This window comes from Oryctolagus cuniculus, chromosome 7 (genome assembly GCF_051225735.1).
Source record: "Oryctolagus cuniculus isolate XC-2025 breed Fujian yellow rabbit chromosome 7, ASM5122573v1, whole genome shotgun sequence".
NCBI classification, from domain to species: domain Eukaryota; kingdom Metazoa; phylum Chordata; class Mammalia; order Lagomorpha; family Leporidae; genus Oryctolagus; species Oryctolagus cuniculus.
This window is the reverse complement of record NC_142873.1, coordinates 151474271-151497262: the sequence shown is the minus strand read 5'-3', so window position 1 is coordinate 151497262 and position 22992 is coordinate 151474271. Positions and strand designations below refer to the sequence as shown.

Genomic DNA, 22992 nt, shown 5'->3' with positions numbered 1-22992 from the left:
AACAATTTCCTGGAACCTACAAGGCTCAGGATGTACTTTCCGTGACCAAGTGATTCATGGATGGACAGCACGGAGTGTTTTTTTCTCTGATTTAGCGGAAGAGGGGAGCATCGCCCTCAGTCTTGTCTATTCCTGAGCCCTCAGCCCTGCCAAGTACGCAGGGCTTAGCACTCCTGGGTGTGGCTGCAGCGAGGGAAAGCCCAGTGGTCACACTTGGAGCCGCTGAGGGGCCTCTGCCCGAGTCAGGAGCTAAGCCCACAGCAATGGCTTCAGAATGACCTGAGATTTATTCTGGCATCAGCTCATGGCACAGAAGGTCTTAATCCTCAACTTTGTTTTGCAAGCTGATGAGGGGAAGAAAAGGGGATTACCCAGGGGCATGGGCAGCCAATCATGGAGTCCACCAATTGACCACACCCACCCGTAAGTGCTGCCTCACCAACCCCCAACATCCTAGACAAGTCAGCTACTTAAGGGGAGCAGGAGTTCAGAATAAACCAGAGAAAGGCTTGGAGGCATCAGCTCTGTCATCCTCTGAGAGGTAAACACCCAGAAATGAAAGCTCTGTCAAGGGCAAAGGAATTTGTTCTCATTAGCTGACCTTGACTTTCGCATTAGCCGACTGTGTTGTCCGTGTGTGTGCATGTGCATGTGGGCACAGGTGTGCAAACCTGTCTGTGCATGATTTGATATGTACAGCAGCATGAGCGTGACAGAGTGTGTCGTATGGGTACGTGAACATTCTGTAGGGAAGGACATGTGCACTAATTCCAGCGTGTGTGTGTGTGTGTGTGTGTGTGTGTGTAAGGGGCAGAAGGACAGGACGCAGCTTTGGTTCCAGAGGAACCTATGGGGGCTCACACTGGATGTATGAGATTGCTCACCCTTCACCCCAGGCGCAGACACGCAGCAGTGTCTAACTGGAGAGAAGTTTCTGACCTCCGGAACCCGCCCGCTCTTTGGGATGAATCTGGATGTGTCCTTGCAGGAGCTCTTAGTCTGATGAGGAGCTGGGCGGAGCTTATTCGTCATCATGGGGCTACTGGATCTCCATGGGTGTGAGGGCCTCGTGTGTGTGAAATTATTCCTGCAGGTGTATGTGCAGTACTGGAGGTTACTGTGTGTGTCCTCTAGGTAGGACAGAGGAGGCCACCCTGGACAGAGCCCAAGGGATCCAGCATGCATATCCTAGGGGCTTGGGGGCAGAAGAGCAGGGGCAAGGGTAGAAGCTGAGACCACCTAGGAGAGGGGTCTAGACCAGTCTCTTTGCCCTTGTCCCAACAGGCACAGCTCTCAACATGAAGACCCTGCTGTTATTGGCAGTGATCCTGACCTTTGGTAAGAGCTGACCCTGACCTCTAAACCCAGGGGATAGCACAGGGAGGGAGGCACCTCTGTTCCCAGGCTGCCCTCTCTCAGAGGGAGAAGAGAAGAACTCTGGGGAGAGAGAGTAACAGAGAGAGCAGATACAGGGCTCCATCTCCCACCAGTGGGTCATTTCTTGAATTCTCCCAGGCTTCCTACAGGTCTACGGGCATCTTCTGGATTTCCGGAAAATGATCCGTTATACGACGGGAAAGGAAGCTACAACCAGTTATGGCGCCTACGGCTGTCACTGCGGTGTGGGGGGCAGAGGAGCCCCCAAGGATGCAACAGACCGGTGAGGCCACCCCAGCCCTCCCTTCCCCCTGTTCACTTCTGGGCCCAGCAGGTGCCTCATGAACTCAGAGGTCCCAGCACGTCCCTGCTGCAAAAGCCGCCAGCGTGTTGCAAACCCAGGCTCCAGACGATGCCAGACTCACTGGGTCTCTGCCCAGGGTCAAGGGGGTGACCCAGGGGGCCCAGGGACCCTGGAACTGTGGGGAGGCACTCACAGGATGTCCTCCTGCTCAGGTGCTGTCTTGCCCATGACTGCTGCTACCGCCGTCTGGAGAAACGTAAATGTGGCACCAAGTTCCTGAGCTACAAATTCAGCATGAGCCGTGGCAAAATCACCTGTGGTGAGTGAGAGCCCCACGACCCCATCGAGTTCCCCCATTCATCCCCTGAGCGCCCACTGTGGCACCACAGCGAGAGAAGCAAAGGGACGCTGTCCCTGCCTCTAGAAGCTCAGGTCTGGGTGGGAGTAAGGACAGCGAGGACAGAGGTGGCCAACACTCCAGAAGCAAGGACACCAAGGACGGACCCAACAGCGGCAGGTGCTCCAGGTCACCCCGAGAGGGGGGCCACCTTGGCTGGGCTGCACCAGCTGTGCAGAGAGCCAGGGAGGAGGGCAGTCGGAGACGGTGCAGAGAGGACGCGGCCCAGGCGTAAGGGACCAGAGGGCACTGGACGCCACCCTGTGCTGCCCAGGGAGACTCAGCAGGAGGGGGAGTGGGGAGCAGTGACGCTGGGGAGGGAGGAAGGGGCTGAGGCAAGCCAGGCCCCAAGCCCGGGAGGCATCTGGAGTTTGTCCCAGAGCAGCAGGGAGCAGGTGCACACAGGAGTGAGGGTCACCTGCACTTCAGGACTGGCCCCGCCTGCAGGGTGGATGCCACAGGAAGGGCAGTAGTGAGGGGGCGGGGCATAGAGCAGACAAATGCTGAGAGCAGGTGGGGGTCGGGAGGGAGGAAGGGGTGGAGAATGAAACCAAGATGCACTTGAGGCAGCACCAGCCCAGTGTAGTGATGGCCTGGGTAGGGGTGGGGTAGGGAGCGCCTGGTCTGTGACAGTGGGGGCACCACGGAGATGAGGGTGGCAGGAGCCAGGGTGGAGTGTGGGGAGGGGCAGTTCTATCAGTGCACAGGGGCAGGTGGGGGGGGACTTGCAGCTGGGGGGGGGGGCGCTGGCCTGGGCCACACTCAGAGGCCAGCAGCAGGTAGCTGCAGGGGGTCTGGCGCTCCCCCACTGGGTGGCTCAAGGCCCAGGAAGGAGACAGAGGGGGATGGGCACCCAGAGATGAGGCCAGGTGGGTGAGCAGGTCCGGGTGTCAGTGAGGAGATGACTGACAACACCCACTGGAGAGGGGGGCGGCCATGACGGGGCCAACAGCGCTGCTCGGACCAAGAGGCAGGCAGGCCCCCGGGGGCACAGCGAGCTCTCCAGGCAGAGGAGAGCCGGCCGCGCAGTGGGAGAACGCGAGGACGGCACCGGCAGAGGAGACGCTGAGTGGAGAGCCTGGCGCTGCAGGGAGCAGAGAGCTGGTGCTGCAGGGAGGGTGCTGGGGTCCCGCACAGCGGATCCAGGCTGGGCGGGAGGCCGTGCCTGCGCCCACACCCCGAGTCCTGGAGGGTCAGGAGCTCTCTCTCCACCATGGCCTCTCCCTGCGGGCAGGTCCCAAGCAGCAGGTGCCGACTGACAGTGGCTGGGAACGCGGCCCAGCCGACTGCCACGTGTAAGGATTCTGGGGGAGGCAGGGCCGGGCCTGGGGCAGCTTCTCAGCCCCAGCATCCGGGACCCAGGCTTCCCCAGCCCTGGGCTCTGCTGTCCTGGCAGCATCCACGCAGGGCCGTGCAGGCAGCGGCTGTGGCTCCAGCACAGCGGCCCCACCCTCTCGGGCGGCTTTCCCACTGCTTAGCTCTGTGTGTGGAGGCAGGAAGTGACTCCTTCCCAGAAGTCCTCACCGGCCTTCCCTCAGTGGCTCATTGGTCAGCTCCAGGTCACGTGGTTCTGAGAGACCAATCATAACCAAAACAGAGGGATTCCACCAATCACGGTTTGTTATCAGGTCCCAGGGCAGGCCTTGCCCCTCCCACCAGTGTTTAGCGAGAAGGAGGTGAATATGGCTGTCAGAAGGTGTGGAGCCGTCTCTCAGCGCACGGTTGCTGTGCGTCCCCGCCGCCGGGAGCCGGCTTCCCGAGGGCAGTGATTCTGGCTCCCCCGCTGTCAGGGGCACCCGGGGCGCCGGTGCTTGCCTGACACTAGGAGCTTCTGGCGCCTGGGCTGAGTTTTCCCAGGGTTCCATAGGAAGCCGGAGAAACCTAACGAAGCCCTGCCCGTGTTTGTTTTCTTGGATTTCAGGGAAACAGGACTCTTGTAGGAGCCAGCTGTGTGAATGTGATAAAGCGGCAGCCTACTGTTTTGCTAGGAACCGGAAAAGCTACAGCAGGAAGTACCAGTTCTACCCCAACAATCGCTGCAGCGGGCGGACCCCCAGCTGCTGAGAGCGCCTGGCCTCGCCGCGCTCCATTCCCCTCCCGCCCCGGCCCTCCTCACCCACCCTAGGGGCAAGACAAGAGCACTTCTCCCCTGCCCCCACCCCACCCAGAAGGAGAAGCCCACTGCTGGGGCGGGGCTGGCGGGGCCCCTTCCCAGGCCTCCTTGGGCTGCAGATTTCCCCACTTCCTCCATTCTTGGAATTCCAAATCCTACTTCCTTCTCAGCTGTAGCAGCTAAGGTCCTGAGGGTCACTTGAATAAAGCAGTTCATCCGCAAACTCTGTGCCCGTGTGTGTGTGTGTGTGTGTGTGTGTGTGTGTGTGTATGGGCGCGCATGCGCACGGTGGGGGTGGTGCTGGCAGGTGTGTACAGGTGCATTCTTCTCTGTGGGCCGTGACTGTGAGAACAAACTGAGCGAAGACAATGTAGGGGTTAAAATACAGGCTCTGGGGTTAAATATCTGAGTTCTGTCGCACTTACCTCAGCTCCCTATGGCTTGTTTGTTTCTTCAAACTACAGACAGAATCGATGCTTCCTGCATGGGTTTATTTGAAAACAGAGATTCAGGGAATCTAGAACACTGGGTTAATGGCCGGTACAAAGCCACCAGAACTATTAAGAGTGGAACCCAGATATTGCTCTACCCCAGGCCAAAGCAAGTCCCACTGGGCTGCTGGGCCATGTGAAGCAAGTCAGAAATCAAAATGGAGTTGTTTGTATCAAAATCAGTAAAGCCAGGTGGTGTGTGCATGCCTGTGCCAGAGCCACCACCTTGCACCAAAGCCATCCGTCTGGTACTCACAGATTCCTGTAACCAGATCCCCTGGTGAAAGCAAAGCAAAGCACTTTGTCAAACCTGTAAAATTCCCTCGCGGGGCCTACAAGATTGTTTCTGCTCTCAGAGATTGAAGGGAAACAACGTGTGTCGATGAATGAGTTTTATAATTTTAACCATGGCTACTTAAAGTTTTTTGTCATCTTCAATTTTGTATTCTTCTCTAAAAACACAATCAGATTTATGAAAAAGGCTCTAACAAATGTTCTTAAATGCAGGTTTTCTTACAAAAAAATTGCAAAGCCACTGCTCATGGAAATTAAAGTATTGTTGATTCTGTTTAAATGTTTCCTCTTCTAGGTTCCAAAGGACGTTTTTCTGTGATGTAGGTTGTAGCTATAGAGTGCTTTGGGGCAGCTAAGTTTAACAACGGGCTCCTGGGACAGTTGCCCCTGGGATCCCTTCTCCTAAAACCTCTTTGTTGCTTCAGTGTGCCTCAAAGGGTTGTTGACGCTGACTCCTGGGCAGCTCCCTCTTCTCCCACTACAGGGCACCAGATCAAGAACCAGGTCAAATCTGACCTGGCAATGAGGGACAAATAAAAGCTGGCCGCAAGGCGATTGATCAACGATGTGCTCAAAAAGGATTTTGACCACGAGGAAGTAGTAAAAATCAAAATAAAGTCACTGGTGTCAACCTCCAACAAAATTAAATAAGAACAAGAGATTATAAAAAAAAAGAGTTCTTGTGCATGGCTGCCTGTAACTGCTTTATCATGCATTCATAATCAATTAAGTCAAATCAAAAAAGGAGGTCCAGCCAAATGGAGAAAATGTTCCTAAAAGAGACATAGAGGTGACTGGAGCTGGAGTACATGAACACTACTTAAGCCCAGCAACCCAGGCCGTGGCCACGTGATGAGAACCTGTTGAGTCTGAAAGCCCAGACAGGCAAGGTAAGCAGTCTGGGAGGCTGGCCTGCGGCCTTGTTTCTCCTCTATTCTCTCGATGGAAAACTGACTCTGTATGCTGAATCTCCTCCAGGATATACAACTTGATCCCCAGACCTAATAGAAAGATGACCAGCCTTTTTTTTTTTTTTAAGATTTATTTATTCATTTATTTGAGAGGTAAATTTACAGACAGAGAGAGGGAGAGACAGAGAGAGAGGTTTTCCCTCCACTGGTTCACTCTCCAAATGGCCACAAGACCAGAACTGGGCCGATCTGAAGCCCGGAGCTTCCAGTAGGTCTCCCATATGGGTGCAGGGGCCGAAACACTTGGACCATCTTCCACTGCTCTCCCAGGCCATAGCAGAGAGCTGGATCAGAAAAGGAGCATCCGGGACTCGAACTGGTGCCCATTTGGGATGCGGGTGCTGCAGGTGGCAGCTTTACCCGCTACGCCACAGCTCTGGTCCCCAGCCTTTTTCTGTAGTAATGCCCCCCACATACAGAAGACCAAATAGTGTATCCAAAAATGAGAACCTAAATTATAACATGATCTTATAGTGACATTTGTTTTGCTATGAGGCACAGTGAGCAGGCAAAACCCCTCTTCTCAAACCAAACTAAGGGAGAGAGAAAAAGTTTTACTAAAGACTTCAAAATGTATAGGTAGGTTGGGTAAGGTGGTCATCAAGTCTGATCCTACCTAGAATGTAGCTCTACTCATGGCCACTGCCTCATCTCATGGGGGAGTGGACACTGTCAGAACATGCCTGTGATGACAGATTTCTCGCCGAGGCCTCCAAAGATTTGGGATGGGACTGAGCACCCCTTAGCTCACATCCTAAAAGCTGCCTCCTTGGTCTCCTTTACCAGGGGCTGGGAGGACAGGGGCAAGCTAGGCAACACGAGCAATGTCAAGATGGGTGCAGGCCAGTTAACTACAGCTTCATACTGTGACCCATGAGCAAGGAGAACCAACCAGGCCCATCTACCCCAAAACCACACCAGTTTTCCATGAGGAAAGCCGGGGCTTTGGGCAAACAGCTGAACGCTTAGATAGTTGGAGGGTTTGGGTTAACGGCTGAACTCTTAAGATAGCAGTGCAGCTTGGGAGAGTGTGGGCTGACGGCTGAGCTCCTAAGATAGCAGTGTGGCTGTAAGATGGCGTCGCTTCTCACAGTCCGGCAAAGTGGGGTCCAGAAATTCTAATGCACTCAGGGAAGTTCCCCTTGGGGACTCTACCAGCTATTTTATATTCTGTTTCCATACATATACTTTAAAAAAAAAAAGATCAATGGGAAAGGCTAATTCTTAGACCACAACAGGTCTTTTGGCTCTTGGTCTATCTCTCTAATTTTTTCCTCTATTTTGAATCTGCTTAGTTTTACTTATGTTAAGACAAAGACAAACTGAAACAAAAATAGAGCAATGCCAGCTAAAAAGTTTTTCTTACGGTATTTCAGCCAAGATAAGGGAAAACACTGTCAGATTAATAATCCTGCAATTTAAAGCAGCTCCATGGCAACCAGCATACCTAAGAATCCTTGTTTTGGGAAATGAGACTTTCGCTTGCCTTGCCCATAGTTAAGGTGGTGAGACGCTCTTGACTTTTTGACCTCAGGCCTTGGTCAAAATCTTGAGCAATAATCAAAGGTCTTTGGCTGCCACAGTGGCCAGGAAATAAAACCCTGGAACTTTTTTTTTAAAAAAGATTTATTTATTCATTTGAAAGTCAGAGTTACACAGAGAGAAGAGAGGTAGAGAGAGAGGTCTGCCATCCACTGGTTCACTCCCCAATTGGCCACAGTGACCAGAGCTGCACCAATCCGAAACCAGGAGCCAGGAGCTTCTTCTGGGTCTTCTGTGCAGGTGCAGGGGCCCAAGGACTTGGGCCATCTTCTACTGCTTTCCCAGGCCACAGCAGAGAGCTGGATCAGAAGTGGAGCAGCCGGGTCTCGGGTCTTGAACCGATGTCCATATGGGTTGCTGGCACGTCAGGCCAGGGCGTTAACCCGCTGCACCACAGCGCCGGCCCCAACCCTGCACCTTTTAAAGAACTGTTTCACAAAGTGATTCCCAGCCAGGTGGATGAGTTAAGCAAACAAAGCCAACACAGAGAAGAGACGCAATTTTGTTATTGGCTTTGTTGTTCCAGTCAGTCCCAGTGACAACGTAAACACGCCACAGTCAGCCCCAAAATCCACTTGAGACTGAAAAGAAGGAAAAAACAAAGCTGCTAGGGGAAAGGCTTTGCCTGATAATAAGACTTAAAGATGTCATGGGCCTGCAGGGTAAGCCACCACCTGCCACAGCTGGTTCAAGTTCCGGCTGCTCCACTTCCAATCCGGCTCCCTGCTAATGAGCCTAGGAAGGCAGTGGAGAATGGCCCAAGTGCTTGGACCCCTGCACCCACACGGAAGACCTAGATGGAATTCCGGGCTCCTAGCTTTGGCCAGGTCCAGTCCCAGCCAGCCATGGTCGCCATTTGAGGAGTGAACCAACAGATGGATTTCTCTTTCTCTCTGTCTCTCCCTCCCTCTCTAACTCTGCCTTTCAAATCAGTAAGTAAATATTTAAAAAAGAAAAAGAAAGATTAAAGTTTTGCCATATGAACAGGTAACCTTAACTTGTCCCATTGTGCCAGAAACAGAATTTGGTTCCAACCATCTTTTTATAAGTTGGTGATTTATATTACTATATTTCTCTGTCTCATGACTACATTTCTTTTCTTTTTTTTCTTAAGATTTTATTTACTGGGGATGGTGCTGTGGCATAGCAGGTAAAGCCACTGCCTGCAGCGCCAGCATCCCGGCTGCTCCACTTCTGACCCAGCTCTCTGCTATGGCCTGGGAAAGCAATAGAATATGGCTCAAGTCCTTGTGCCCCTACACCCACACGGGAGACCTGGAAGAAGCACCTGGCTCCTGGCTTTGGATCAGCACAGCTCTGGCTGTTTCAGCCATTTGAGGAGTGAACCAGCGGATGGAAAACCTCTCTCTCTCTCTCGCTCTCGCTCTCTAGCTCTCTCTGTAACTCTGCCTTTCAAATAAATCTTTTTTTTTTTTTTGACAAGCAGAGTGGACAGTGAGAGAGAGAGACAGAGAGAAAGGTCTTTCTTTTCCGTTGGTTCACCCCGCAATGGCCGCTGTGGCCGGCGCACCGCGCTGATCTGAAGGCAGGAGCCAGGTGCTTCTCCTGGTCTCCCATGCGGGTGCAGGGCCCAAGCACTTGGGCCATCCTCCACTGCACTCCCTGGCCACAGCAGAGAGCTGGCCTGGAAGAGGGGCAACCGGGACAGAATCTGGCTCCTCGACTGGGACTAGAACCTGGTGTGCCAGCGCTGCAGGCGGAGGATTAGCCTAGTGAGCCACGGCACTGGCCTAAAAAAAAAAAAAAAAAAAAAAAAAAAAAAAAAAAAAAGAACAGAAAAAGAAACTGAGCTCCTCTACAGCGCCTCACAGGCAGGTGGGAGATATTGCCAGCCCCCACCTCTTCCCTCAGCCTGCAGTGTGCGTGTGTGTGCGTGTGTATGCGTGTGTGTGTGTGTGTTTGAAGATTTTATTTATTTGAAAGGCAGAGTTACAGAGAGAAGGAGAGACAGAGAAGGATCTTTAAAGGAGGTACCTTTCTCTGAAGGGAGGAGAGAACTTCCTCTCTGATTATGGCCCTGTCTAAATAAGGTCAGAGTTTATAGACTCAAGAGGCTTCCGTAGCCTTGGCAGCTCATGACAAGCGCCTCAGGTGATTACTGGATAAGAGTGTCAGTTGTTAAATCGACAACAGGAGTCACTGTGCACTTGCTCCCCATGTAGGACCTCTGTCCTTAATGTGTTGTACTCTGAGAACTAACGGTACAACTAGTCTTCAAACAGTACTTTATACTTCGTGTGTCTGTGTGAGTGCACACTGTTGAAATCTTTACTTAATATAGAGTTGATCTTCTGCATATAAAGATAATTAAAGATGATTCTTAATGAAGAATGGGATGGGAGAGGGAGCAGGAGATGGGATGGTTTGCAGGTGGGAGGGTGGGTATGGGGGGAAGAACCGGTATAATCCAAAAGTTGTACTTTTGAAATTTATATTTATTAAATAAGAGCTTTCTATTAAAAAAGAGGAGTCTATCGTCTGCTAGTTCACTCCCCAAATAGCTGCAATGGCCAAAGTGAGGCCAATCCAAAGCCAGGAGCCAGGAGCTTCTTCCAGGTCTCCTACGCAGGTGCAGGGACACAAGGACTTGGGCCATGTTCTACTGCTTTCCCAGACCATAGCAGAGAGCTGGATCAGAAGTGGAGCAGCTGGGACTTGAACCGGTGCCCATATGGGATGCTGGCATTGCAGGCGGTGGCTTTACCCACTACACCACAGCGCCGGCACTGCAGATTTTTAATATAGAGATATCTTATAGAGAGAGGAACCAAAAGACTCTTCCAAGAGACTATTAGAGCTGATAAATGAATTAAGCAAAATTGCAGGATACAAAATCAACACATCCAAATCAGTAGTATTTTTATACACCAACACAATGTCATTGAGAAAGAACTAATAAGAATCCCTTGCTGGGGCCGGTGATGCGACTTGACCGGTAAAGCTGCCACTTGCAATGCTGGCATCCCATATGGGCACTGATTTGGGTCTGGTTGCTCCACTTCTGATCCAGCTCTCTGCTAATGCTCCTGGGAAAGCAGCAGAGGATGGCCCAAGTGCTTGGGCCCCCGCACCCACACGGGAGACCTGGATGAAACTCCTGAGGCCCAGCTCCTGGCTTCTGACCAACCCAGCTCTGGCCATTGTGGTCATTTTGGGAGTGAACCAGAGGATGGAAGATCTCTCTATCTGCCTTTCTTGCCCTCTGTAACCCTGCCTTTCATATAAATAAATAAATCTTTTTAAAAAGATCTCATAATAGCTACAAAAATTTTTAAATACCTTGGGATTTAACCAAGAATGTGAAAGACCTCTACAATGAAAATGACAAAACACCAGTGGAAGATATTGAAGAAGACACACAAAAAAGGCATCACATGTTCATAGGTTGGAAGAATAAATATTATCAAAATTTTCAAACTATCTAAATCTATTTACAAATTCAATGCTACCGCCATCAAAATACTAATGATATTCTTCATTGAATTAGAAAAAACAATCCTAAAATTCATATGGAAGGGGCTGGCCTTGTGGCATAGCAGGTTAAGCTGCCACCTGCAGGGCCAGCATCCTATATCACAAGTTTGAGTTCCGGCTGCTCCACTTACAATCCAGCTTCCTGCTAGTGTGCCTGGGAAAGCAACACAAGATGGCCCAAGTCCTTGGGTCCCTGCAGCCTTGTGGGAGACCTGGAAGAAGCTCCTGGCTTCAGACCAGTTCAGCTGTGGCCATCTAGGGAGTGAACCAGAGGATGGAAGATCTCTCTGTCTCTCTCTCTGTAACACTCCCTTTCAAATAGATAAATAAATCTTTTGAGAATAATTAACATGGAAACACAAAACCTTTGCAAATAGTCAAAGAAATGCTGAGCAACAGTAACAAAGCTAGAGGCATCACCATGCCTGATTTGAAGACACACTACAGGACTATTTTAACAACAGCCTGGTACTGGCATAAACATAGACATTTAGACCAACAGAACAGAGCAAGAAACAGCAGACGAAATCCACTATGATCAACTTACCTTTGACGAGGCACTGAAAACCCTCCCTGGAGAAATGACAGCCTCTTCAACAAATAGTGCTTAGAAAACTGGATTTCCACGAGTTGGAGCAAGGCCCCACTTTTCACCCCGTATAACAATCTGGTAAAGGGTTAATGTCCAGAATATCTAAGGAACTCACGAAGTTCAAGAACAACAAAGCAAGAAATGCAGTTAAGAAATGGGAAAAGGATTTAAATAGACATTCTTTCCAACACATGAAAAAATGCTCAATATTGCTAGTCACCAGGGATATGTAAATAAATACCGCAGTGAGGTATCATCTCACCCCAGCTAGGGTAGCTGTTGTGAGACAGATAAAACCTAACAAACCTTGGTGAACCCTACTATGCTGGGGTGGGAATGCAAATTAGTGCAGCCATTATGGAAACCAGTATGGAGACTCCTCCAATAACTGGAAGTCGGTCCACCATGTGACTTTACCCTCCCACTTCTGGGAAAGTCTTGTGACACAGTCAGCACAGGAGACAGGCCTGCTCTCCCAAGCTTACTGAAGACTCATGTACGAGAACAAAGGGACGAAAGCAATCTAGATGTGCATCAAAGGATGCATAAGGAAAATGTGGCATACATACCCAGTGGAATACTACTCAGCCATCAAAAAGAATGAAATCCTGATGCTTGCAACAAAAGGGCCAGAATTGGAGATCATTATGCCAAGTGAGGTGTGCGGGACTCACACAGAAAGACAAACACGATGCGTTGTCTCTCACGTGGAAGTAAACATATGTATTCAACGTGCATCCCATAATGATGGCCAGAGACTGACAACGATGCCACAGTGCTGTTGGGTGAAGATCATGGGCCAGAACAGAACGGTGGGGTAACTGCTGTCCATTATAAGGGAAGAGGAAGGACTAACAGGCTGGTATGCGTGGCTTATTCTGTCTGTGTCTGTTGAAATACTGCACCATACCCCATAAGTACAGGAGTATTTCATGCTCGTCCAAAATTTTAAAGATCAAAGATTTAAAAGCAATGTTTGTCATTGCATGCCGTTACAAGAGCACAACCGCCCTTGAATGTATGCAAACAACCACGTTTCCATGGAAAATCAAAACAGTCACGAGTGGTTTCTGAATTTTGGAGACATCAGAGTGGAGAAAAGTAAACACTGATGTTACTGTCTACAAAACTTGTTGGGAAAATAGGCTAAGAAAGAGAAATCCTTACATCCAGAAAACAGAAATAGTGAAGAACCAACACCATTTTAAATCAAATACAAGACTCCATAAACTTTACCAGCTCATTCCATCTCATATAAGTAACTCTCGCCTGGTTTGGTCTCCATGAATGATTTTATGACTTAAACAGCATACAATGGCTCAAAAACCTGGGTCCCCGTAACTCATGTAGGGGACCTGGATGGACTTCCATGAGGCTGTGGCCTGGCGGAACCCTGCCTGTTGCAATCACTTGGAGAGTGAACCAGTAAACAGGAGATCTCTCCCTCCGCCCATATCTGTGCTTCTGTTTCTCTGCTTTTCAAATGAAATGAAAATAGATTTTTTAATTAAAAAAAGTACATGACTCCGAATGCTTTTAGAGAGTCCACTCTGGAACAGCCATGGGAGAAATTCTGATCAGAGTTCAACAAGAAAGTGCAGCTGCTTTCGCTGCAAACAGTATTGAAGACGGTGGTCTGAACCGAGAGTGTCACACCAGGAGCCTCAGATTTGTGAATTTCAGACACTCTTTAGAGCATTCACACCAGTACCCAGACCTAGCTTCACTTCATCACGTGGCAAAGCTTCCTTGCACCCCATCACACCAAGTACGCGTGCTTAGTTCCTCATCTCCCACGGTGAGAGGCAGCTGGGGGAATGTCCAGGGACCCACTGGAAAATCTAAAATAAAAAAGATTGAGTTTAGAATTTTGACCCTCAGGGAAGAATGACAAAAATGCCGAAAGGCTTAAAACGTCTAATTAAGGATTCAGATCTTCATGAAGTAACAGTCACTCATCTAATCAGAGTGACTACAATAACTTCAAAAGCAGATGGAAGCAACATAATTCTTAAACTCCGGTCAGGTCAGTTTTACGAAGTAATAGAAAACCTAGAAGATCCCATCAGCACAGGAAATTATGCTGGGCCAGGTGCCTAAAGGTAAAGGAACGCCTCCCGCCCTATGGTCACTTCTCCTGGTGGGCAGCCCAGGGCCTAGCTGGTGGGCAGCCGTGGTGGGGGCGCTGGATCGCAATTGCACCTGCGGGCGTCTGGGCCGGGCTGCGCATGCGCATCCTACGCGGCAGAACACAAGTGCACAGACAGGACCTGCAGACAGGAGGGCGGGCGCCCTGGGAAGGTGAACACGCGGGACCCACACGGGACCGTCCACATCCACCGAGGACAAACGTTTCCAGCGTCAGACTTGTAAACTGGGATCCGGAGAGGAAAAAGCTCCTAGCAGGAAAACCTGCCTCCCCGAAACAGAATTAAAGCCTGGCTTCACATCAGTCGACTGAAGCTCAGTTTTTAGTAAAACTTGTCTTTTCTTCCTACTGATCGCCACGGCCGCACAGGGCGTGAGGCTCACAGGCTGCACGCCCGCTCCGACCCTGTGCGCTCTGCCCGCACCGTCTGGGCTGCCCGCTACCCCCTTCTTCCTGTTCCGGAGGAGCCCAGTCATCCCGCTTTCCGAGGAAGTCTTTGTTCTAGCTCACAGCATTCTTTCTCGTAGACAAACAGTCTCTCTCCCGTTTTAAACTTTCCTTACCCAAACCACGCGGTCACATTTATCGGCTCCTTTGCGTCTTTCCCTCTGGGTGCGTGTTCCTATCTGTCCTCTTGTCATTTCCTTTCTGCAAGTGACTTTTCGAAAGGGTGTTACAGTTTTTTTTTGACCGAGACACAATTACTTGGTTTTTAATACAAATATTTTGTTCAATTGCGTTCCTCAAAAACCTCTCCCACGTTGGTTTCCAGTGTACTTTGTGTCATGAGTTATATAGGTACAGTTTAACTCTCAGAACGCGAGGATGGAAGTGATGAGGTGTTTGTGACATGATCCACCATGTGTGAGTGTGCTATTTATTTCTTTATTTATCTGAGAGGTAGAGTTACAGACAGAGAGAGGGAGAGAGAGAGAGGTCCTCCATCCGTTGGTTCACTCCCCAAATGGCTGCAACAGCTGGAGCTGGGCTGATCCAAAGCCAGGAGCCAGGAGTTTCTTCTGGGTTTCCCAAGTGGGTGCAGGGACCCAAGCACTTGGGCCATCTTCCACTGCTTTCCCAGGCCACAGCAGAGAGCTGGATCGGAAGAGGAGCAGCCGGGACTCGAACTGGCGCCCATATGGGATGCCGGTGGCGCAAGGTGGAGGATTAACCTACTGCGCCACAGTGCCACCCCAACTGTATTTTATAATTTGTAAAGACATGTGCTCTCTAACAGAGCAAACATTTTTCAACATAGAATAGTAACTATTAATATACTCAAATATATTGTCTTTTTGGTAGAATTCTGTAAGCCAAGAGTACTTGAATTTATTACGAAGCAATCAATGCCTCAATATTTCACTTACTCAGGAATGACTGAGATATTTTGTATGTATTACCTAATTTATGATTATAAATTTAAATTTTAATTGAATACATATACATATTTATCCTTTTTACCTTCTCCTAATTTGCTTCATTCTAACCATGAACACTAGATCGCGGATGAGTACGGAGGTATTAGGCAAGCGAAGTCATCATTTCAAGTTACTTCTTGGCCAAAGCAAAACGCGGAGAGTGCAAATGCTGAGGCGAGACACAGAAGCCCGGAGCTCCCGAGGCAGACTTGTCCTCAGTCACAGTCACTTGTCCTAGGTCACAGTCACGCTCTCTTGCCCTCTCACCTCTCAGGAACACAGGCACCCCTTCCTGGCCAGTAGGCCCAGCCAGAGCACAGGCTAGCAACTCTAATTTGCTTCCTAACAAATTTAAAACAATATTTGCAGAAAATTTTACTTAAGGAAGGTGAATTAGAAGGTTTTTGGGCTAACTATTATAATCTTTTTTAAAAGATTTATTTATTTATTTGAAAGGCAGATTTACAGAGAGGCAGAGGAAGAGGCAGAGAGACAGAGAGAGAGAGGAGAGAGTCTTCCACCCGCTGGTTCACTCCCTAGATGGCCGCAACGGCCAGAGCTGAGCCAGTCCGAAGCCAGGAGCCAGGAGCTTCTTCAGGTCTCCCACATGGGTGCAGGGGCTCAAGGACTCAGGCCGTCTTCACTGCTTTCCCAGGCCATAGCAGAGAGCTGGATTGGAAGTGGAGCAGCCGGGACATGAACCGGCGCCCATATGGGATGCTGGCACTGCAGGCGGCAGCCTTACCTGGTATGCCACAGCGCTGGCCAAATTACTATAATCTTATCACTTTTAACTTACAGAAAGGCAATCTGAGTAGAATTCCATGAGCAATTTCACCACACAGACACAGCAGACAACATGCACAGGAGGAAAAACGCCTGTCTAGACAAAAATTGTATCGCTTTCCTTTTATTTTATTTATTTATTTTTATTTTTTGACAGGCAGAGTGGACAGTGAGAGAGAGAGACAGAGAGAAAGGTCTTCCTTTGCCGTTGGTTCACCCTCCAATGGCCGCCGTGGCCGGCGCGCTGCGGCCGGCGCACCGTGCTGATCCGATGGCAGGAGCCAGGAGCTAGGTGCTTTTCCTGGTCTCCCATGGGGTGCAGGGCCCAAGCACCTGGGCCATCCTCCACTGCCCTCCCGGGCCACAGCAGAGAGCTGGCCTGGAAGAGGGGCAACCGGGACAGAATCCGGCGCCCCAACCGGGACTAGAACCCGGTGTGCCGGCGCCGCAAGGCGGAGGATTAGCCTAGTGAGCCGCGGCGCCGGCCTCAGTTTCCTTTTAGAATTTTAGTTATGAGACAGAAAAGGGGGGTAATATAAAAACAGCAGTTTATAAAGAATGATTGAAATCAAATTATGTCTTTTGACAACATGAGACGTTTTTGACAAAAAGGTTCCCTGATTTTAGGGCTGCACTTGAAGACTCACCCACCCTGACAGGTGCTGTTTGTAGGCTGTGAGCCACATTTTCAAGGAAGCCAGTTCACACAGCAGCTAGATTTTCAAGGCTTTTTCACTCTCCACCTGCACTATTTCTGCCAGGTTTTTCAATCTCAAATGAGTTCAGGGCTCACTCTTACAGGTTTTCATTTTCGCCAGGACTGGCTGGAGCCACCACCCTCCCACCAACCTTGACTTTGATAACAAAATCCTTTCTTTCTTTCTTTCTTTCTTTCTTTCTTTCTTTCTTTCTTTCTTTCTTTCTTTCTTTCTTTCTTTGACAGGCAGAGTTAGTGAGAGAGAGATAGAGAGAGAAAGGTCTTCCTTCTGTTGGTTCACCCCCCAAACGGCTGCGCGCTGTGCCGATCCAAATCCAGGAGCCAGGTGCTTCCTCCTGGTCTCCCATGTGGGTGCAGGGCCCAAGGACATGGGCCATCCTCCACTGCCTTCCCGGGCCACAGCAGAGAGCTGGCCTGGAAGAGGAGCAACTGGGGCAGAACTGGCGCCCCAACTGGGACTAGAACCCGGTGTGCCGGCGCCACAGGCAGAGGACTAGCCCAGTGAGCCGCGGCGCCGGCCACAAAATCCTTTCTTTGGTTTACTGGTCTGGCTTGTTTGATGGATCAGTGCAGGTGGGAACATTTTCCAAAATGGTTTCAAAGGTGATTTGCGATTGCTCTTGGTGCTTCCTGGCTCATGCAGTAGACAAAGCTGAGTTTGAGGCCAGACAGCTCTGTTATGGCTCAAGATTTTGATCAAGTCATGGGGGGTGGTGAAAAAGGCAGACGTGTTCACACCCTAAGCCACTCTCAGCCAGGTAAGGCCACATTTTTGTTTTCAAAGTGGATGACTTTTAGGGTCCAGGTTGCCGTTGAGTAAGTCTACATTGCAAAACCCCTTGACAATTTTCTGTTCCTCCCTTGGCAGAAATACCAAAAGCCAAGCTTTTAAACAAACTTTGCCCCATTTTTGTTTCAATTATCTATTGTAATATAAAGCTAAGGAGATGCAACATAGATACACCAAGAGCTAAAAATTTTTAAATGTTAACTCTTTAATTGCAGTTTAAGATTTTGCTTTTCCAATTGATTCAGAAAATGCATGAAATATGCATGAACATGGACCAAATAGAGCCATTACCTCTGGGTCTGGGTCTCCAAGGTAAACTTCTTTCATGCTTTAGAATTTTAGTTCATTTCTTATCTATCTCTGGAGAGCAAAGAACATTCTAGAAGCCCTAACGAGGAATGTTAAGGTGTTGGACAAAGCACTTTGCTCCAGCACGTGTATCTGGCACAGGGATCTCTTGTGCGTGGTGCACAGCCCTTGTGCAAGGCTGTGGTTCTGACAGTGAATACTTCCATTCTATTGATACTTCTATTCAGTGACTACTTCTTCTCAGGAATGCATGCATTAGTTAGGCCTTGATGAGAGTGACTACATTTTGATTCTGACAACTTCCATATAGCCCAGGAGGCCAACAGGAGGTGCGCTGGCATGCAGAAGGGAGAGGATACTTGTGCCCCATGCTAGCTGCAGAAAGCTGGACCCCAGCGCTTCACCCCCACAGCCCCCTGCATTCTCAAGGAAGCCCCTGCAGGAGGCACCCACCTCACGGCCATTTACAGAGAGCACCAGGTGCTAGGGTGGTGGCGTAGAGGGGTTAGCGCAGAGCCGCCTGGCCCCTGAGCCTGCCTTTTTCACTCCCGCGCTGTACTGTGTTCTACCACTTTGTCCTGCCCAACAGCAGCCCACAGAGCAGAGTGCCCCTGCTACCCAACCCACACCCAGACACACAAGGTTTGCTGGGGAACTGCTTTATTCAGAAGAGGGTGGAGCTCTGAGTGCTAAGCAGGGAGTGGCCTTGGAGGAGAGTGCGGGACCTGGGGAGATGCCCAGCTGCCCAAGGAAGCAGGGAAAGGGGCCCGGTCAGACCCACCCCAGGCAGGCACTTCTTGTCTTGGGTGGGCACAGAAGGGCTCCTGCCTTGTCTCCAGGGTGGGACAGGAGTGTTTTCCCCAGGACCAGGTCTTGTGGGCGAGGGTGGGAGTGGGTGTGAGACAAGGAAATTCAGCACGGGGCAGCAGGTGTCCAGGGCCCGTCAGCAAGTCTGCTTGACTTGGGAGCAGCGGCTGTTGGAATAGTACTCGTACTTCTTGTTATAGGTATTCTGATTGGCAGCAAAGCAGTAGGCAGCGGTCCTGTCGCATTGACACAGCTGACTCCGGCAGTAGTCTGTGTCTTCTGCAATCACAAGGAAATAAACACGGGACAGGGGGTCATGGGGGTCCGCAGCTTGCTGTGGGGTGCAGCATGGACCCTAGGCCTCCAAAGCTTCCAGGGTCAGACCAACACCCACACGGGAGATCCTCTGATGGAGGGGGAGACAGAATTCCTGCTTTCAGGACGTGAGCTCCCAGCAGTCACGCACTGGGAGTCTTCACAGGTCTTCCTAAAAATCATCCTCATTTCCTCTTAGCAGACATGTAACAGGGGCAAGGTCCCACCCCTCGGAGTTGCAAGTGGACTGTGAATGGTTGGGTTGGAAATGAACCCTCTATTCCTTGGTTATATTTGGTCTTTTAGGATCATGTGACCTGGTGCTGACCAATGAACCACTGAGGGAAGGCCGGTGAGGACTTCTGGGAAGGAGTCACTTCCTGCCTCCACACAGAGCTGAGCAGTGGGAGAGCCGCCCGAGAGGGTGGGGCCGCTGTGCTGGAGCCCCAGCCGCTGCCTGCACGGCCCTGCGTGGATGCTGCCAGGACAGCAGAGCCCAGGGCTGGGGAAGCCTGGGTCCCGGATGCTGGGGCTGAGAAGCTGCCCCAGGCCCGGCCCTGCCTCCCCCAGAATCCTTACACGGCAGTCGGCCGCGCCGCATTCCCAGCCACTGTCAGTCGGCACCTGCTGCTTGGGACCTGCCCGCAGGGAGAGGCCATGGTGGAGAGAGAGCTCCTGACCCTCCAGGACTCGGGGTGTGGGCGCAGGCCACGGTCTCCCGCCCAGCCTGGATCCCCTGTGCGGGACCCCAGCACCCTCCCTGCAGCCCCAGCTCTCTGCTCCCTGCAGCGCCAGGCTCTCCACTCAGAGTCTCCACTGCCGGTCCCGTCCTCGCGTTCTCCCACTGCCCGGCCGGCTCTCCTCTGCCTTGGTCGTCACGCTGCCTGGAGAGCTCCCTGTGCCCCCGGGGGCCTGCCTGCCTCTCGGTCCGAGCAGCGCTGTTGGCCTCGTCATGGCCGCCCCCCTCTCCAGTGGGTGTTGTCAGTCATCTCCTCACTGACACCTGGACCTGCTCACCCACCTGGCCTCATCTCTGGGTGCCCATCCCCCTCTGTCTCCTTCCTGGGCCTTGAACCACCCAGTGGGGGAGCGCCAGACCCCCTGCAGCTCCCTGCTGCTGCCTCTGAGTGTGGCCCAGGCCAGCGCCCCCCACCAGCTGCAAGTCCCCCCCACCTGCCCCTGTGCACTGATAGAACTGCCCCTCCCCACACTCCACCCTGGCTCCTGCCACCCTCATCTCCGTGGTGCCCCCACTGTCACAGACCAGGCGCTTCCCACCCCACCCCTACCCAGGCCATCGCCACACTGGGCTGGCGCTGCCTCAAATGCATCTTGGTTTCATTCTCCACCCCTTCCCCCCTCCCGACCCCCACCTGCTCTCAGCGGTTGTCTGCTCTATGCCCTGCCCCCTCACTCCTCCCCTTCCTGTCTCATCCACCCTGCAGGCGGGGCCAGTCCTGAAGTGCAGGTGACCCTCACTCCTGTGCGCACCTGCTCCCTGCTGCTCTGGGACAAACTCCAGATGCCTCCTGGGCTCGGGGCCTGGCTTGCCTCAGCCCCTTCCTCCCTCCCCAGCGTCACTGCTCCCCACTCCCCCTCCTGCTCAGTCTCCCTGGGCAGCACAGGGTGGCGTCTGCACCCACTCTGGTCCCTCATGTCCGCGCTGTGATCTCTCCTTGCCATGCCCGCAGTGCCCCTCCCTGGCTGTCTGCAGCATGGCTCCAGGCCAGCTGAGACGGTGCTGCTCTCCGGGGCTGACCTTAAGCGTCTGGCCCTGGTTTGAGCGCTTCCTCCCTTCCGGAGTGTTTCATGTGTACTGTTCTCATTTTCCTTCCCACTCATCTCGGAGCCTCTTTTGCAGGGACCATGTCCCTTTGTGTCTGTCTGCGGCGCCCAGCACACCGTGCGCTCAGTGAACCCATGGGAGAAGCCTGGCAGCGGTGCGGCCCTCACTCACCGCAGGTGATGGTGTTCCCGCTGAGGCTGTAGTGGTAGTTCAGGAGTTTGGTGCCACAGCCACTGTTCTCCAGGCGGGTGTAGCAACAGTCATGGGTAGCACAGCACCTGGGGAGGAACACATCCTGTTGGGGGGCTTCCCACAGCTGCAGGGGACCTGGTGCCCTGTGGTGTCACCCCCTGGATCCCGGGGAGACACTCAGTGGCTCTGGAATCATCTAGAGCAGAAGTCTAACACCTTGGCAGCTTTTCCGGCTGGCACCTCCTGGGACCCCTGAGCGCGGGCAGCACCAGCCCTGCTGGGGCCGGAAGTCAGCGGAGGGAAGGGAGGGCTGGGGGCCTCACCGATCTGTCGCGTCCAGGGGGGTCCCTGTGCCACCCAGGCCGCAGTAGCAGCCGTAGAAGCCGTAAGTGGTTGAAGGTTCTTTTCCCGTCGTGAACTTGATCATTTTCCGGAAATTCAGAAGATTCCCATGGGCCTCCCACAAGCCTGAAAAGAAATTAAGAAATGGCCTGGGCATGGGGCACGGGGCCCTGTGGCCTCCTCCTCTGTTACTCTCCAAACTTCCTGCCCCAACCCCTAAGTGTCTACTCCTCCCCCTGACAGAGGACAGCAGCAATGGGTGGGAAAACGGGTCTGGGGTGTTTCCCTCCCTGGGCTGCCCCACGTCTGCTGAGGTCAGGTTCAACACTCACCAAAGGCCATGATCATTGCCAACAGCAGCAGGGCCTTCATGACGAGAGTCCTGTGAGGGACAAGTGCGCATGGATTGGCCTGCACCGCTCTCCTAGGAGGCCTCAGCTTCTGCCGTGGCCCCTGCTCTCCGCCCAACCCACCAACCCCAGAGAGCATACACATGCTCCTCCCCCTCCAAAGCCATGTGCAGGGTGGCCCCCTCTGTCCTCAGGGAAGACACATGGAGTGACTTCCAACGCTGTACACACACTCCGCCTCCTGACCCTTCCCAGCTCTGGGGATCAGTGTCATCCACGCGAGTCCCTCAGCCCCCTGGAGACCCTATACGATAGGCTGACGACTGAAAACCCTTAGTGGGTTGGAACCCCAGTTCATTCCAGAAAAGCAGGAGGTTCCTGTGGTCAGAGGTTGCGTCTCCCATTGGATGTAGCTTGCGTGTCTGCACGTGGGAGTCAAGGCTTGGAAACTTCCAGAATACTTCACTTCAGTGCTAAGCAGCATCCTATCCTGCTAGATGCTCCCACCCTGTTCACACATGCTCATGCACACTTGCACACACACACGCATGCCTGCACACACACATGCTTGAGCTGGTGCAAACTCACTCTCCTTCAGTAGCTCACGCATGCACACACACACTCCCACACTCACTCTCCCATGCACACCACATTATGCATGGGCTTTCTTGTGCCCATGTATCAACACATGCTTACACACACATGCACACACACTCACAAACAACACAAATGTTCTTAAAGTCAGCCAAAGGCCAGGAGTTCTCCTGCTCTTTTTTTTTTTTTGACAGGCAGAGTTAGACAGTGAGAGAGAGACAGAGAGAAAGGTCTTCCTTCCGTTGGTTCACCCCCCAAATGGCCGCTACAGCCGGCACGCTGTGCCGATCCAAAGCCAGAAGCCAGGTGCTTCTCCTAGTCTCCCATGCAGGTGCAGGGCCCAAGCACCTGGGCCATCCTCCACTGCACTCCCGGGCCACGGCAGAGAGCTGGACTGGAAGAGGAGCAACCGGCGCCCCAACCGGGACTAGAACCCAGAGTGCTGATGTCGCAGGCGGAGGATTAGCCTAGTGAGCCGCGGCGCCGGCTTTCTCCTGCTCTTGACTAGGCTTCATTTCTGGGTACTTACCTCTGGAGGATGCTGGAGTTGCTATTTTATTTCCGTGTGACTCTCTGGTTTTTTTTCTGAGTTCCAGCTCCCTTTAAGTAGCTGCTCCGTCTAGGACGCTGGGTGTGGGTGAGGTAGCGGATGGGGATGGGTGTTGTCCACTGGTGGACTCCGTGATTGGCTCACCCATGCCTCTAAGTAATCCCCTGTCTTCCCCTCATCAGCTGGCAAAACAGAGTTGCAGGCTGAGACCTTACGTGTCACGAGCTGGCGCCAGAATAAATTTCAGGTCATCTCGAAGCCGAAAGGCTCAGCTTATAACTCAGTAAATTTCCGCTACTGGCTTTGAGTG

The 22992-nt window shown here is 52.0% G+C and overlaps 2 protein-coding genes across 2 annotated transcripts; one reads left to right on the top strand and one right to left on the bottom strand.

The window, feature by feature from the left end:
* Nucleotides 1-499: 499 nt before the first annotated feature.
* LOC100343913 (phospholipase A2, membrane associated) lies at nucleotides 500-4414 on the top strand. Its single transcript, XM_002716051.6, has 5 exons — nucleotides 500-541; nucleotides 1285-1338; nucleotides 1516-1660; nucleotides 1894-2000; nucleotides 4000-4414. Exons 2-5 carry the CDS (start codon nucleotides 1299-1301, stop codon nucleotides 4140-4142), a joined length of 435 nt encoding a protein of 144 aa, XP_002716097.1. The 5' UTR covers nucleotides 500-541; nucleotides 1285-1298; the 3' UTR covers nucleotides 4143-4414.
* Nucleotides 4415-18389: 13975 nt separating this feature from the next.
* On the bottom strand, nucleotides 18390-22763 carry LOC100351425 (phospholipase A2, membrane associated). Its single transcript, XM_002716003.6, has 5 exons — nucleotides 22662-22763; nucleotides 21521-21570; nucleotides 21170-21314; nucleotides 20826-20932; nucleotides 18390-18832 (listed from the first exon to the last, which is right to left on the bottom strand). Exons 2-5 carry the CDS (start codon nucleotides 21558-21560, stop codon nucleotides 18690-18692), a joined length of 435 nt encoding a protein of 144 aa, XP_002716049.1. The 5' UTR covers nucleotides 21561-21570; nucleotides 22662-22763; the 3' UTR covers nucleotides 18390-18689.
* Between the last annotated feature and the right edge of the window lie 229 nt (nucleotides 22764-22992).

What these genes read in the sequence shown, in the direction of transcription:
- LOC100343913 (XM_002716051.6), top strand. Translation starts at nt 1,299, where the DNA reads ATGAAGACCCTGCTGTTATTGGCAGTGATCCTGACCTTTG. An exon ending in CCCAAGGATGCAACAGACCG is followed by an intron (nt 1,661 to 1,893) that starts GTGAGGCCACCC and finishes CCTCCTGCTCAG; the next exon opens with GTGCTGTCTTGCCCATGACT. An exon ending in CCGTGGCAAAATCACCTGTG is followed by an intron (nt 2,001 to 3,999) that starts GTGAGTGAGAGC and finishes CTTGGATTTCAG; the next exon opens with GGAAACAGGACTCTTGTAGG.
- LOC100351425 (XM_002716003.6), bottom strand. Translation starts at nt 21,560, where the DNA reads ATGAAGGCCCTGCTGCTGTTGGCAATGATCATGGCCTTTG. An exon ending in CCCCTGGACGCGACAGATCG is followed by an intron (nt 20,933 to 21,169) that starts GTGAGGCCCCCA and finishes GTTCCTCCCCAG; the next exon opens with GTGCTGTGCTACCCATGACT. An exon ending in CGGGAACACCATCACCTGCG is followed by an intron (nt 18,833 to 20,825) that starts GTGAGTGAGGGC and finishes TTGTGATTGCAG; the next exon opens with AAGACACAGACTACTGCCGG.